This window comes from Erpetoichthys calabaricus, chromosome 17, assembly GCF_900747795.2.
Source record: "Erpetoichthys calabaricus chromosome 17, fErpCal1.3, whole genome shotgun sequence".
Taxonomy (NCBI): Eukaryota; Metazoa; Chordata; class Cladistia; order Polypteriformes; family Polypteridae; genus Erpetoichthys; species Erpetoichthys calabaricus.
In genome coordinates this window covers 11,499,149-11,513,649 of record NC_041410.2, presented here as the reverse complement: position 1 = coordinate 11,513,649, position 14,501 = coordinate 11,499,149, and the positions used below count along the sequence as shown (strand labels likewise).

At 43.2% G+C, this 14,501-nt stretch overlaps 1 protein-coding gene and 1 long non-coding RNA gene across 3 annotated transcripts in view; one reads left to right on the top strand and one right to left on the bottom strand.

Annotated features, from left to right (window-relative positions):
- Positions 1-14,501, top strand: part of LOC127526161 (uncharacterized) — a 268,028-nt gene that overhangs the window by 174,550 nt on the left and 78,977 nt on the right. The gene's annotated exons all lie outside the window — the stretch shown is intronic.
- The window catches only part of s1pr2 (sphingosine-1-phosphate receptor 2), a 198,794-nt gene continuing 185,122 nt past the window's right edge, over positions 830-14,501 (bottom strand). For both annotated transcript variants that reach the window (XM_028822721.2, XM_028822722.2), the window contains one exon: positions 830-14,042. In XM_028822721.2, coding sequence (XP_028678554.1) covers positions 12,846-13,955 — 1,110 coding nt within the window. In that variant the 5' untranslated portion in view covers positions 13,956-14,042 and the 3' untranslated portion in view covers positions 830-12,845. The remainder of the gene's footprint in view (positions 14,043-14,501) is intronic.

The following is a 14,501-nucleotide window of genomic DNA, read 5'->3' as shown; positions in this document are numbered from 1 at the left end:
TTTGAGGTAGAATTTGATTGTCTCTAACTTCTGTAAATGTTGCTAATAGGAGGGGAGCTAGCTGAGCGGAGAATTCTGCAGGGTAGCCATCAGGGCTTGCTGCTTTCCCGCCTTGAAGTGATTTTGAGTACAAAAAGCGCTATATAAATGTAATGAAATTATTATTATTATTATTTGTGGTAACTGTAATGTATCCAGAAATGCATTAGATTGTGTGTTGTCTTCTTTAAACTCAGAATATAGAATATATAGAATATAAGGATTTATACTAGTCTCTAAATGTGTGCATTATATTTTTATGGTCAATGATTTTGTCTCTGTTCGTGTTGGTGATTACTGGGATTGGATTGCAAACTTCTTGCTTGTGGATTTGTTGAGCTAAAAGCTTATTAGCTTTCTCTCCGTGTTCATAGTAATGATGTCTGGATTTATAAATTAGTTGTTCAGATTCTTCAGTTGTCAAGAGGTTGAGTTCTGAATGTAGAGCCTTTTAAACGTATTCTATCATCTGACAGCTAATGTAGCAAGCAGAAATTAAAATGACAACACGCACCTTTTTCTTTCAGCTGCTCCCGTTAGGGGTCGCCACAGCGGATCATCTTCTTCCATATCTTTCTGTCCTCGTCATCTTACTCTGTCACACCATCACCTGCATGTCCCCTCTCACCACATCCATAAACCTTCTCTTAGGCCTTCCTCTTCTCCTCCTCCCCGGCAGCTGTATCCTTAGCACCCTTCTCTCAGTATACCCAGCATCTCCCCTCTGCACACGTTAAAAAAAACCCAAATGACTACATGCATGACGCTGAAAAAAAAGACAGCAATGAAAGTTATTTTTTTTGTTGGGTTTATTTTAGTACCATTGGATCATTTTAATAAAAAAAAGGAAAGAAAAAAACTAAACAGCAGTACTTGAATTCGTACAAATAAAGTAGTGCTGAGTTACTTAAATGTACCGATGATGGCCCACTTGTGCAGAACACTGACACAGATTATTGCACACAGAAACACGCGGCACAGGACGGACACACACACTCACACGTTACAAGGCGTACGAGACCTCCACAGGATTACACGGCGTAGCTTCGCAAGGCGGACACGACACGACACACGGCGCCATTGCACAGGAAGAAAAAGGGGGCTAAGCCAGAAGGAGAGCGGTGGGCCGAGCTTTGACGTCGACTCCCAAGGCAAAATAAAACAAATGGGTTTATACACCGTACAAGCGTCTCTCATTCGCCCGTCTGTTTGAGGAAAATAAAAAAAGCATTTCCCACAGCCATGAGCAAATTTGTTCATGTTATTAAAAATCCTTCACTTTTCAGGTCATGCTGGCATTTTTTTCATTGGAAACAATAGTTGATTTTGTTTTTTTCCCACACCGTTCCCTTTACTCTCATACAAGTGTGTACGCCATTAATGTGGCACCATAAAACACTGCTGTAAGACAAAAGGAAATGCGAAATAAAATAATAAGAAGAATAAGAATAGGAGCTGGGAGGATGGAGTGTGTGGTTAGTATGAGCAGCACTCGGCAGAGTGACGTGTGTGACCAAACACAGCTGGACATAGTGACGTGTGTGACCAAACACGGCCGAACATGATGACGTGTGTGACAAAACACGGCCAGAGAGTGACGTGTGTGACCAAACACGGCCAGACAGTGACGTGTGTGACCAAACACGGCCAGACATAATGACATGTGTGACAAAACACAGCTGGACATAATGACATGTGTGACCAAACACAGCCGGACATAATGACATGTGTGACAAAACACGGCCAGATAGTGACGTGTGTGACCAAACACGGCCAGACAGTGACGTGTGTGACCAAACACGGCCAGACATAATGACATGTGTGACCAAACACGGCCGGAAATAATGATGTGTGTGACCAAACACGGCCGGAAATAATGATGTGTGTGACCAAACACAGCCAGACATAATGACATGTGTGTGACCAAACACAGCCAGACATAATGACATGTGTGTGACCAAACACAGCCAGACATAATGACATGTGTGACCAAACACGGTCGGACATAATGACGTGTGTGACCAAACACAGCCAGACATAATGACATGTGTGTGACCAAACACGGTCGGACATAATGACGTGTGTGACCAAACACGGCCAGAAATAGTGATGTGTGTGACCAAACACAGCCAGACATAATGACATGTGTGACCAAACATGACCAGACATAGTGACTTGTGTGACGCTCTTTGCATGGAAACACACAAGCATGGCGTGCATATTGCGGAGTAGCAAGTTAAATAACAGGAGTGGACCCGTGTGGTCCGGCCGTTCCCTCTGATGGCACCCAATTCGGCGGGTTTCTGGTTGAGTTTTGCTCTGGCACAATGTACAGGAGTGCAGTTCTTTGGATCAGTTCAGAGGTGGTGCAGTCCGTGTCGACATTTCACCCCAGACAATGGTGTCTGCTCACTAGACGCTTGCTGCTTTGAAGAGGCTTAATGAAGAAAGCGGCGAGACCCTCACTGAAGAGTCAAAAAAAAAAAAAAAAAACACAAAAGAAAAGAAAACCAAAGGTGGCGCTAAACAAGACGCAGTCCCGGCTCCTAATCGTGATCACCTCCAGCCGTCATTTCTGGCCAAGGCCAGGCCCGTCCACCCTTGTTATATTTAAGTCCAAACTGGGGAGCACAAACTTCCCGGAAATTTGAATCCACGTCACCTTAAGTCCTGTAAACAGCAGGAACCGCACATAAAACACAGGAATTCCTGTAGTCTGTAAAGTGGAGCCAAACCTGCTCTCCATTCTGTTCACCAGCTTCTAAATATCAGTTTTGTTTTTTTTTTTTTTTTAAAATCCAAGATGCGTGACCCCCCAACACCCCCCTCCCCCCCCAACCATCACCACAGGTCAAGGCTGGCTGCTGTGTAGGTGCACATCATCATGTCCTGCCTGCCTTTCAGAGTTAATGAGAACAAAATGTGTGTGTGTGTGTGTGTGTGGGGGGGGGGGGGGTTCTGCATATGGGGGGTAGGAAAGAGTTAACAGTGTCGGTGCCAAAGCTGGAAGGAAAAACTGAGCAGAAATAATTAAAAAAAAAAAAGGCAAATGGATACAGGACAGGTGACACTTGAAGGAAGCATTGTCCCCAAGTCGGCCTAAAAGATTATTTTAGTGTTGATGCATTGGGGTCTGACAGAGACCCTTGAGGAGATCTCATTTGTCATGGATGATTGATTTAACCATTTCTAGGACCCCGGACTTTTATTTTTTTAGATCCCTCTCAATACCATAAAAAGGTTCAAGACTGGCAGCCATCATGAGGCAGCCAAACCTGGCTGACGTGCTTCAAGACTGCTCTCTTAATTCATGCAGACGCTGGCACAGTAGAAGTGAAACAAAAAAAAAAAAAAGGGCTCATTACATAACTGGTTTTGTATATTTGAAGTGCAGCATGGTGACGCAGTGGTTAGTGCAGCTGCCTCACAGATCCTTCGATTCCAAAGTGGCCCTGTGGGAGAACAACTGTAGGTGTGTGTGTGTGTGTGTGTGTGACTGGGCTATGCCATTGACTGGCACCTGGTCTTCAGCTTCAAGTTGCCAGGAGAGTCTTTGCCCCTGTGAAGCGTTTAAGTGAAATAAGACACAATTCATTCAGCCATGTCTCCTCAGGACCCCCAAAGCAGCTAAGTGAGTGAATGGATGTGATGCATGCGCTCATTTCAATACCTAAGTGTGCAACAATAAACTGATTGAGTGCTTTCTGTCCTGTTTATTGTGCTGAGACCACGCCAAGCAGGTATACACCATAAACAAACAGGACCCTATGAATACTCTGTGCCAGGGGAGAGGGGCTACACTTGTAAGAAGCAGCCCAAGATGGGGCGACAAAAATCTAATACTCTTATCACACACAATCAATGCTCACATTTCACACAGCACCCTCCTTATACACTTCATCATCATCATCATCACACAAAGTGGAGGGGGGCTTCATTGTAGGCTCCAGCCAATCAGAATCATAAAATGGATTAATGAAGTGGGCTTACAGAGAAACAGATTATCTCATTTTTATCTGGCAGCCATTAAGCAATTAAGGGGGTCCGAGGCTTAAATTGCAAGTCAGTCAGACTGAAGACAGCAGAGGTGAAATATCAGCATAAATGGGTCACCAATTTAGAACATGGATAGAACAAAAACCTGCAGCTGCTGCGGTGATCCTCCAGAACCAGACCTGGACACCCCTGGTTTAGAAAAATCACATATTTCATGTCTCTGTGGTGGACGGGCTCCAGGACCCTGAACTGATGAAAAAAATGCATGCAATAAATTTCATGAGGCCCCGCTCTGAAGTAGCCAGACTTTCAGCCATGTTACACCTTTGTCCAAAATATTAAGTTTAATTTTTTTTCCTGCCTCAAAAAACAAAATTTGAGATGTTTGTATTGTCAGACACGCGCACGTAGGAGAAAACTGAGGGGCTCAAGTAACTGTGAGCTCCTGCCAAGCCAGGGGTGGGCGCTGTGCTCTAATCCTCCCTCTGCTCTTCCACCTCTGATGTCATTTCTGGTTTACTGGCCCCACCCCTTCCTGTCTACCTGCCATATAAAAGCTCTGCTCTGCATTGTTCTTCAGTTCTGTTTTGAGCTCTTGTCTGTAAAGACTGACATTTTTTTTTGCCTAAACCAACTATACAAAGCTAACACGTTGGTATCCCCGACTTTGTTTCGGTGTTTTTGCGTCTCTCATATTCACCGGGCTTAGGTTTTGAGATGTTACGTCTCTTAGTATCGCAATTTGGAATACAAAGTGACCGGTCGGTTACACCACGGAATAGAAAGTAACCGGTCACACAACAGAAAAGACTGACGGCAGAAAGTGAACCGGGTGACAACAATGAGGTGAATCTTCTTTTAATGCATTGTGTGCGAGTTTGGGGGTTTGGGGGGGGGGGGGGGGGGGGGGGTTCGGCCCTACTGCTGGTGTTTGTCCCTGCTGTACGCCATTGTACCTCCTTGTCCAAAGCTGAAGTGAACGGGCCTAAAGCTTCAGTGGAATGGGCTGAAGGCAGTTAAATCAAACAGGGGACATCTCTGATATCGTTTACAATGCAGCCACATACTGAAGATCATGGAGAAGACATAGGCATCGAGTAAATTCGAGGGGATTTTAACGAGACAGCCCTCCTAGCTCACACTGTTGAGCTGGCTCTTAAGCTATTGCTCCTGAAAAACAACCAAAAAATTCTAGATCAGGGGTCACCAAGTCCGGTCCTGGAGGACCACCATGGCTGCTGGTTTTCAAACAGTGCCCTGTTTGTGCTGCTAATTAACTTCTTGTGAATTCATTTTAATTGACTAGCTTTTTAAGATTTGCTCCTCTGAATTGCTTCATTGCTTTCCTTAAACAGAAATGAAGTGTGAAGTGAATGAGCCAACAGAAGACCAATATAAGTCAGGGCCTCAAGCTCCAACCAGTTGCTTAATTAGGCGTCGAGTCTTGATGTTCATTAAACCCGTTCTTTAATTCAATGGCTCGTTGCTGCTCTCATTGTGCAATAGCAGACATTTACGAAAACTGTTGATATTCTCTTTTCTAAGAGCTCTGGTCAAATGTTTTAGGTGACCTGAGCGGATCAACATTCCTGAGACCTTCATCTTTCTTTATTTTAAGATATTATATGATGGACACCAGTTGTTTTGGCTTATTTTGTATCTCATTATTGTTTGGCAGCTAATTAAGGAAAAAGAGAAACAATTAAGGGGTCCTGGTCTTCAAGAACAAGTCAATTACAATGAATTCAAAAGAAGTTAATTAGCAGCAAAAACAGGTCACTGATTAAGAAAATGGTGAGAATGAAAACCAGCAGCCACTGGGGGTCTTCCAGGACTGGAGTTGGCGACCTCAGTTCTAGAGTCCAAAGATAAACAAAAGAGCAGGTTTGGAAGTGCGCGGGGTATAGGACATTTATTCCTAAACTGGGAAATGTAGTTTTGGTAGAGCCTGCCATAAGAATCGGACTAGATCGTGTGGAGGGGAGGCATCAGGTGGGACGTGGCTGGTGCACTGACAGAGCCTGACGCAGCTGCTTGGTGCTTTGCTTGAGACAAACAGGAAACCTTCTGCCGAGCTGCCTGCAGCAGTCTGAGTCTTCGCAGAAAGAAGCTATGCTGTCCAAAAAAAAAAAAACCCAAAACTGACCAACAGGAACTTGATTGGGTACTGAAGACCATAGAATAGACTCGCTGTCTTTAACTCGACGGTCTCAAGTTCATCTACAGGGCCGTGGTGGGCTGAGACTCACGCTGGAGGTATCAGGGACTATCCCTAGAGAGGGGAGTCAATTTAGTCATCAAAGTTAACTTAACACACATCTGAAAACTTGAAAAAACGCTTCTGCAGATACGGGAAGAATGTGTCACGTCCCACATTGACTCATACTGTATATATACAGTTGTGCTTGGAAGTTTGTGAACCCTTTAGAATTTTCTATATCTCTGCATAAATATGACCTAAAACATCATCAGATTGTCACTCAAGTCCTAAAAGTTGATAAAGAGAAGCCAGTTAAACAAATAAGACAAAAATATTATACTTGGTCATTTATTTATTGAGGAAAATGATTGAATATTACATATTTGTGAGTGGCAAAAGTATGTGGACCTCTAGGATTAGCAGTTAGTTTGAAGGTGAGATTCGAGTCCGGTGTTTTCAATCAATGGGATGACAATCAGGTGTGAGTGGGCACCCTGTGTTGTTTAAAGAACAGGGATCTAGAAAAGTCTGCTCTTCACAACACATGTTTGTGGAAGTGTATCGTGGCATGAACAAAGGAGATTTCTGAAGACCTCAGAAAAAGAGTTGTTGATGTTCATCAGGCTGGAAAAGGTTACAAAACCATCTCTAAAGAGTTTGGACTCCACCAATCCACAGTCAGACAGATTGTGTACAAATGGAGGAAATTCAAGACCATTGTTACCCTCCCCAGGAATGGTCAACCAACAAAGATCACTCTAAGAGCAAGGTGTGTAATAGTCGGCGAGGTCACAAAGGACCCCAGGGTAACTTCTAAGCAACTGAAGGCCTCTCTCACATTGGCTAATGTTCATGTTCATGAGTCCACCATCAGAAGAACACTCAACAACAATGGTGTGCATGGCAGGGTTGCAAGGAGAAAGCCACTGCTCTCCAACAAAAAACATTGCTGCTCGTCTGCAGTTTGCTAAAGATCACGTGGACAAACCAGAAGGCTATTGGAAGAATGTTTTGTGGACGGATGAGACCAAAATAGAACATTTTGGTTTAAATGAGAAGCATTATGTTTGGAGAAAGGAAAACACTGCATTCCAGCATAAGAACCTTATCCCATCTGTGAAACATGGTGGTGGTAGTATCATGGTTTGGGCCTGTTTTGCTGCATCTGGGCCAGGACGGCTTGCCTTCATTGATGGAGCAATGAATTCTGAATTATATCAGAGAATTCTAAAGGAAAATATCAGGACATCTGTCCATGAACTGGATCTCAAGAGAAGATGGGTCATGCAGCAAGACAACGACCCTAAGCACACAAGTCGTTCTACCAAAGAATGGTTAAAGAAGAATAAAGTTAATATTTTGGAATGGCCAAGTCAAAGTCCTGACCTTAATCCAATCGAAATGTTGTGGAAGGACCTGAAGTGAGCAGTTAATGTGAGGAAACCCACCAACATCCCAGAGTTGAAGCTGTTCTGTATGGAGGAATGGGCTCAAATTCCTCCAAGCCGGTGTGCAGGACTGATCAACAGTCACCGGAAACGTTCAGTTGCAGTTATTGCTGCAAAGGGGGGTCACACCAGATACTGATACTGAAACATACTTTTGCCACTCACAAATATGTAATATTCGATCATTTTCCTTAATAAATAAATGACCAAGTATAATATTTTTGTCTCATTTGTTTAACTGGTTTCGCTTTATCTACTTTTAGGACTTGAGTGAAAATCTGATGATGTTTTAGGTCATATTTATGCAGAAATCTAGAAAATTCTAAAGGGTTCACAAACTTTCAAGCACAACTGTAAAATGCTAATGTCTGTCTGTCATGTGATTACTAACAAACTAATGGGACTGGCACCTTGATCTTGGTCTTCATCAGAAGCTTATGATCTAACATGTCCTGGAAAGTCAAAAAATTTTAGGTAATAAAATAATTAGTTAGGTCCGTGTCTTTCACTAGTACAAAAACGATCATGAAAGTCGCTAATTCAACGTGTGAAATCTTTTTTAAATATCTCCTCTCAAATATAACTCTGTGTTTCTGGAATCTTCTCGTCATTGTGATGTTAGGGATGTGGAATTTGAAGAATCCTGCCGATAACCTCTGTGATGTCTGTCAGAGATTAGGACACCGCAGTGTTGCAACACTTCAGCATTCTTGCCTTGCTTGTGACTTTGAGATTGTCTTTGGAGGTACGCAAGAAAAGAAAACACAAGGAAAAATAAAAGATCAAATTACATTTCTACAAAAGTAAAGCCGTGATTTCAAAATTTGGATGCCGTCGAGTTACTTTCCCGATGACATACGCCAATTGTTATACAGGTAGTGGAAAATCCACTGGGGGCGATTTTGTCACAAAATTCGTAAGCTGTGAACAATACAAGTTAAGTCTCACCTGGATTGTGTGATTCATTTTCAAGTTATTGTGTCTGCAGAGCTTCACCCTGACACACAGACGTCTCTTTGAAAAGTAGTCAGGGATGTCTAACTCTAAGGAAATATTTTCACAACACTTTGCTTATATCTACCTACGGTATATGTAGGGAAAGTAACAAAATCGGACAACAACGTCCCCCTAGCGTCCTTACAATACTGTCTTCTATTTACAGAGTATACACACCAACACCTAAAATAAATGGAAAGAGACCCCGCCACACCCTGCCTGACAGGCCTACTTTTTCATGACAGGGTCTCAGAGAGCATTCAAGGAGCGATGGGTTACAAGGCAGGAACCAAACTTAGGAGGGAGGCTGGCCCACAACAGGGTATTCGGACTCAAGAGGGGACAATTCAGAGCCGGCAACAATCCTGACTACAGTAAGAAATGATGGGGGGTAACATGCAGAGTCGTCACAGAGGACATCCCGGGAGTGGGCCTCAACCACAAGCTGTGCTGCCCCCTCTGTGGACACTTTTACGAAATAGCGTCCATCAAGCCATTGACACAACACGCTTAAGTTTAGGGACGTGGGATGGGGAGACAAGGGATACCATTTTATCAAAAAGATGAATTTTTGTAAATAGATTTTTTCTTTTTTTTTTTATTAAAGTAGCTCGCTTTACTGAGTCAAGTTTTTAAAGTTTTGTTTTGCTTCACTAGGAAGGGGGTCCTTTCACTTGGCAGTGTCTTCTATTTTGGAAGCCATTTTAGTGTAGAACCCTTAAACATTCTGATCAGAGTTCTCTCCGTTTTCTGGGTGCGGACAAAAATGTCCTACAAATTATAATCTATGCAGTGTTATCACCCAAACAGAATTAAAAAGGATTGTTCAAAATGTGTCATGTTCTTCACAATGCTGATGTTTCTGACAGACATTGGGTCCTAAGCACTGGAGGGTCCTGATCACACTGAGACATGGCAAACCCACAAAGAACTGTGCTGTACATTAAATAAAAAAAGAAATATAGACTAAGCGTTACCGGAGAGCGAAGAGCAAATTGAGAACGTGTGCTGCCGTCTCTGGTCATTTAATGGAGAGTGAAATAAGTGCTTTGAAAATCAAGAGAAAGCCAATTCTAAAATGCAAAATGTGCCTCTCTAAAAGAGGCGGAAGAGACGAGGACGGCTGCCTGTGCTTACGGTGAATCCACAAGGGCCACTGGTTCATTTTATACTCTGTAGGGCTGGACAGAGAGTCATGCCATCCCAGGGTCCGCTCACGGACCACACTCAATCACAAGGGGCACATGTTGAGATCATTTACACATCACTGGAACACAGGAGGGGCATCCAGGCGGGCAAAGGGGGAACATGCAAACTCCACACAGGTAGGGACTGAGCTGGGAGGCTGCGGTGCTAACCACTGTGTCTCATGCTGCCCTTTGTCATAAAGTAACAAAGCAATGGGGGCAAAACCTTGACTTCAATGAGTGTAAGAAGGAGAGGTTGTGGAAATAATATGAAATTGCAATTTGAAGGTGAATTGTTAGCAACTCAGTTGCCAAAGACTAGATGGGGTATTAAAGTTATTAAGCCCAATGCTGCATTCTAACGACTTAAAAAAAACCTTTGAATGGAGCGTCTTGCATATGGCAGTTTATGAGTACTTTATATGTAAAGCTTTTTAGTACAAATATACATTTGAGTGGGAGTTAGAGGGTAAGTAAAACGCACATTTGTTGGCAAAAGTGAAGACACATCCCAGCTGCACTTTTGTTTTCTCTCATTGACCCAAATTGGACCTGCACACAAATTATGAGAAAAACAGGGTTGCAATGTGTAGATTATCGCTACACACTCAAGAAAACATTTCAACATTAGAGGCCAAATAAAGCAAAGACATATCCCATCAAGGCATTCAAAAGGTTAGCAAAAGAAGCTCTAAGGCAAGGGGAAGACGGTACTACCCGCCAGGTTTACCAGGCCATTTTGGACATTTTCATCGGATGTTACAGAAAACAGTGTGTGTTCCTGAAGCATGCAAAAGGAAAAGACTTGGGGACACAGGGCAAAATTAGGAAAACAAAAACGCAGTGCGGTTACGGTCTAACTGATCTTGTGTATTTTGTGTGAAAGGTCCACATTTGGGAAAACCCTGGAATTAAACGAGTGAATTGGCCCACTCTGCCACTGTAGCGTGGGTACTGAAATATAAGTGGAATTGTGATTTAGATAGACAGGCACTATATGATAGATACTGTAGACAGATATTAGTATAGTAGGCAGGATAACATAGATAGATAGATAGATAGATAGATAGATAGATAGATAGATAGATAGATAGATAGATAGATAGATAGATAGATAGATAGATTTTAGTATAGTAGGCAGGATAGATAGATAGATAGATAGATAGATAGATAGATAGATAGATAGATAGATAGATAGATAGATAGATAGATAGATAGATAGATAGAATTACTGATCCTAAGAAACTACAGGAGAATAAGTGGACATGATCTGCATGACATTTGATTTCCACACTTACACACATACAGGCATTTTTCAACATTTTCCAAGTTGATGGTTAGACAACCGTTTATCACTTTTCCGTGGGACGTTTTAAAATATTTCCATAAAAAGCCATGTATTCTAATAATTTACTAAATACATACAAATCTACAGACATGCTGCTTAACTATCCGAGTTCTTATGGCATCCACTCATGAAGCACATTATTCGCTGATCCCTACATTTTCTGAGCCTGCTTTCCCTTCATAGGGCACCAGTGAGCCACAGCCTATCCTGGCAGCGATATGCACAAGGCAGGAGCCAGGCAGCCCCTTAACAGGATGCCAGTCTATTGCAGAGCACATCTGTGGTTAGTGTTGGTGTCCTCGCAGCGCCAGGTGACTGGGTGGGAATCCCAGGCTGGTCAATTTGGTTTCTGTTTGGAAATTTCTCATTCCCCCCACGTCTGTTTACATTTTTTTTTTTTAGGTAAAAGTGAATTGGCCAACTTTAAACTCATTTGGTATTAGGGAGTCTGCCCTGCCCTGCTCTGCCCCATAATGGAGGCTTTGCAGATTTCTGCCTTATGCTCATCAATACATAGAAAGGCCATGGCTTGTTGAAGCCCTCTTAAATGCGATTGCGTTCACTGAGTGGCGCACATTCATTCACGCCAGGTCAGTTTAGGATTATTAACCATAAAACATATCTTTCAACTGTAGAATGAAGCCAAAACGAATACGTGAACTCCACACAAGGAGTCAAACAGGGGTGTAAATGCAGCGAGGTAGCAATGCCCTCCGCACTGCCCACCATTACACTTTAAAGGCCCTCTTGCTAATACATATGACCTCAATAAACCCCCCAAGTCTACAGGCTTTGAGTAAGTGAATACTTATATGATGGTTGTGACTCCTGCGCTGTTTAAATACAGAAGAACCTTTGTTGTCTGACCAAATCAGAACTTTATTTTTTTTTTTTTTGCTTTCTTTTCCTGACTTTACGCGGTATCAACACTTGGCTGTAACTAAAACAAATGTCTGTACAATGACTGCTGCTGTTAATTCGATTCTTTAGCGAGGAATGTGGAATTCAGGCGTAGTGGTGGTAAAGGTAGAGAGGTCCAGAGGAGGTCAAGTCGTAAATTATAAGTGCATATTCTCTCTTCTGGATCGATATCACTGAAGCATCAGCCTGCTAACGGTAGATTACCCCCCCCCCCCCCCTTCTCGTGTTTACTTTATAATTTGACATTTCTTTGCAAATACAAATCTGCTAATACAGCTCCAGGAAAGGCAAAGGAAGACACTGATCTGCCAACAGCTAACACGTCATACATTCAGTTTCATTCGCGCGCCCCTCTTTTACACCCTTTGGGTTTTTCTATACCGAAGTCTGCTTATACTGACACATGCAGGGATTATGTAGATGCTGTGAAATTCAGACACACCGTGGTGCTTACTTATTATTTTTTTCTTTTTTCACAGATTCAGATAGCTGTAAAATTCACAACCGCAGCTTCCTATCTATCGGCCGCTTCCTGCCATGTACCTCAGCACGCAGTGACTGAAGCAGCTCTCCCACCTCATTATCTATTATCTCATTTTGTTCGCCATAGCTCTGTAAAGCTCTGCTCGTGAGCTCTCTTTGCAGTCTTTGGTTATCTTAACACTGTATCTGCACACGCAGTCCGCTTGGGATTCACAGCCTTGACGTGATTATACAAACGTGGTGCAGTCCTGCATGATCGGGGTGGTGGGCTGCTCGTGCTTAAACGTGCAGTGTTCCAACGTGGTGGAGCCTTTGAGAGGAATCATACAGCAGTCGGTCGATCGTCCACTGTGAAAGAGTCCCCAGCAGCAGATGACCCGCAGGAATTCCCTCCTCATGTCTTTGCTCCTTAGTGTGTAAATTACAGGATTAAGGGCACAGTTCAGTGTGGCAAAGCCAAAAAAATACTTGGACTTGGAGAGAATTGGGCAGGAAAGCTTGGCACAAGAAACGTCTAACAGCAGGATGGTAAAGGCTGGCAGCCAGCAGATAATGAAGACTCCGAGAACGATGGTCACCGTCTTTAGCAAGGCGTAGGTTGGGGAAGCTGTGGTTTCCCGGTGACTGGATTTCACAATCAGGTAAATGCGTACGTAAAGAACCACAATGGAGAAGAGGATCAACGTGAAGATGGTGACCACAAAGAAAATGTACCTTTTGGAGTATAAGGGGAGGACAAAAGAGCAGTCCGAGAGGTTATTAATGCAGTTCCAGCCTATAATGGGCATGCATCCGATCAATATGGAAGTCACCCAGCAGGCTCCAATTAGAAAGAACATGCGGCAGCTTTTGTTGCTCCCATAGACTTTGACCTTGGTTATCGCAGTAAACCGCTCAATGGCAATCGCCAGGAGGCTGAAAATCGAAGCCGCAAGGGTGATGAAAGCGGTACCCTCCCGAATAAACCACTCCACGGGTACAAGTTCAAACGTCCTCTTCCCAGACAGCAAAATGTTTGCAATGTAGGCCGATCCAGCCAGAAGATCGGAAAAGGCCAAGTTTCCAATAAAGAAGAACATCGCAGAGTGGAATTTTTTATTCCTGCAGACGGCCGCCAGGACCAAAAGGTTCTCCAAAATAATAATGCAGCACATCAAAATGAAGAAGATGGACATGACTGAGAGGCTTTCCTTCGACTTCTCATTGATGTCACTCTGCGAGAGATTCTTGGCATAGGCATAATATACAGAAATAACAGACTTGTTGTAATACTGCTCATACTTGCTTATCATGGCGAGAGTGTGGCACTGGAGAAAAGTGTCCCAGCAGAAAGTCATTATAAATCAGATTGAAGAACAGGTCGGTAGGAAGAAGTCATCTCCATGTTGGAATCCAAGGAGGACAGAAACCCCATGAAAGATCACCTGTGGAAACAAAAAATACAGTTTAGCATTGGGGAGGGGGATGCTTAGTGTTAGCTTCCACCATTACCATCAGTAGATAAGGTTTAAAGCAGAATCTCTGTTAGCGGCTGCTATTTCACAAACCAAAGACACTACGATATGAGCTACATCTCTATCTATATGCAATCCAACGTCTGTCTGTATGTCTGTCCGCTTTTCACGAGAGAGCTACTTAACAGATTTTCTATAATTTGCCTGAACAGTCCGGTTGATTTTGTGACTTCTCTCATCACGCTAAGTATCATAGTTTGCTTGCGGTACCGATTTATTTGTGCGAATCCGAGAGAGACGCAGCGGGTCGAAGGGAAGTGGGCAGGCCCTCCACACTCACGTGCCAGCCTTGGGCTGTGTGTGTACCTTACACCTCCGCTTAGCTAGCGAACGAGAGTACTACTTAACGGATTTCGATCAGGTTTTTTT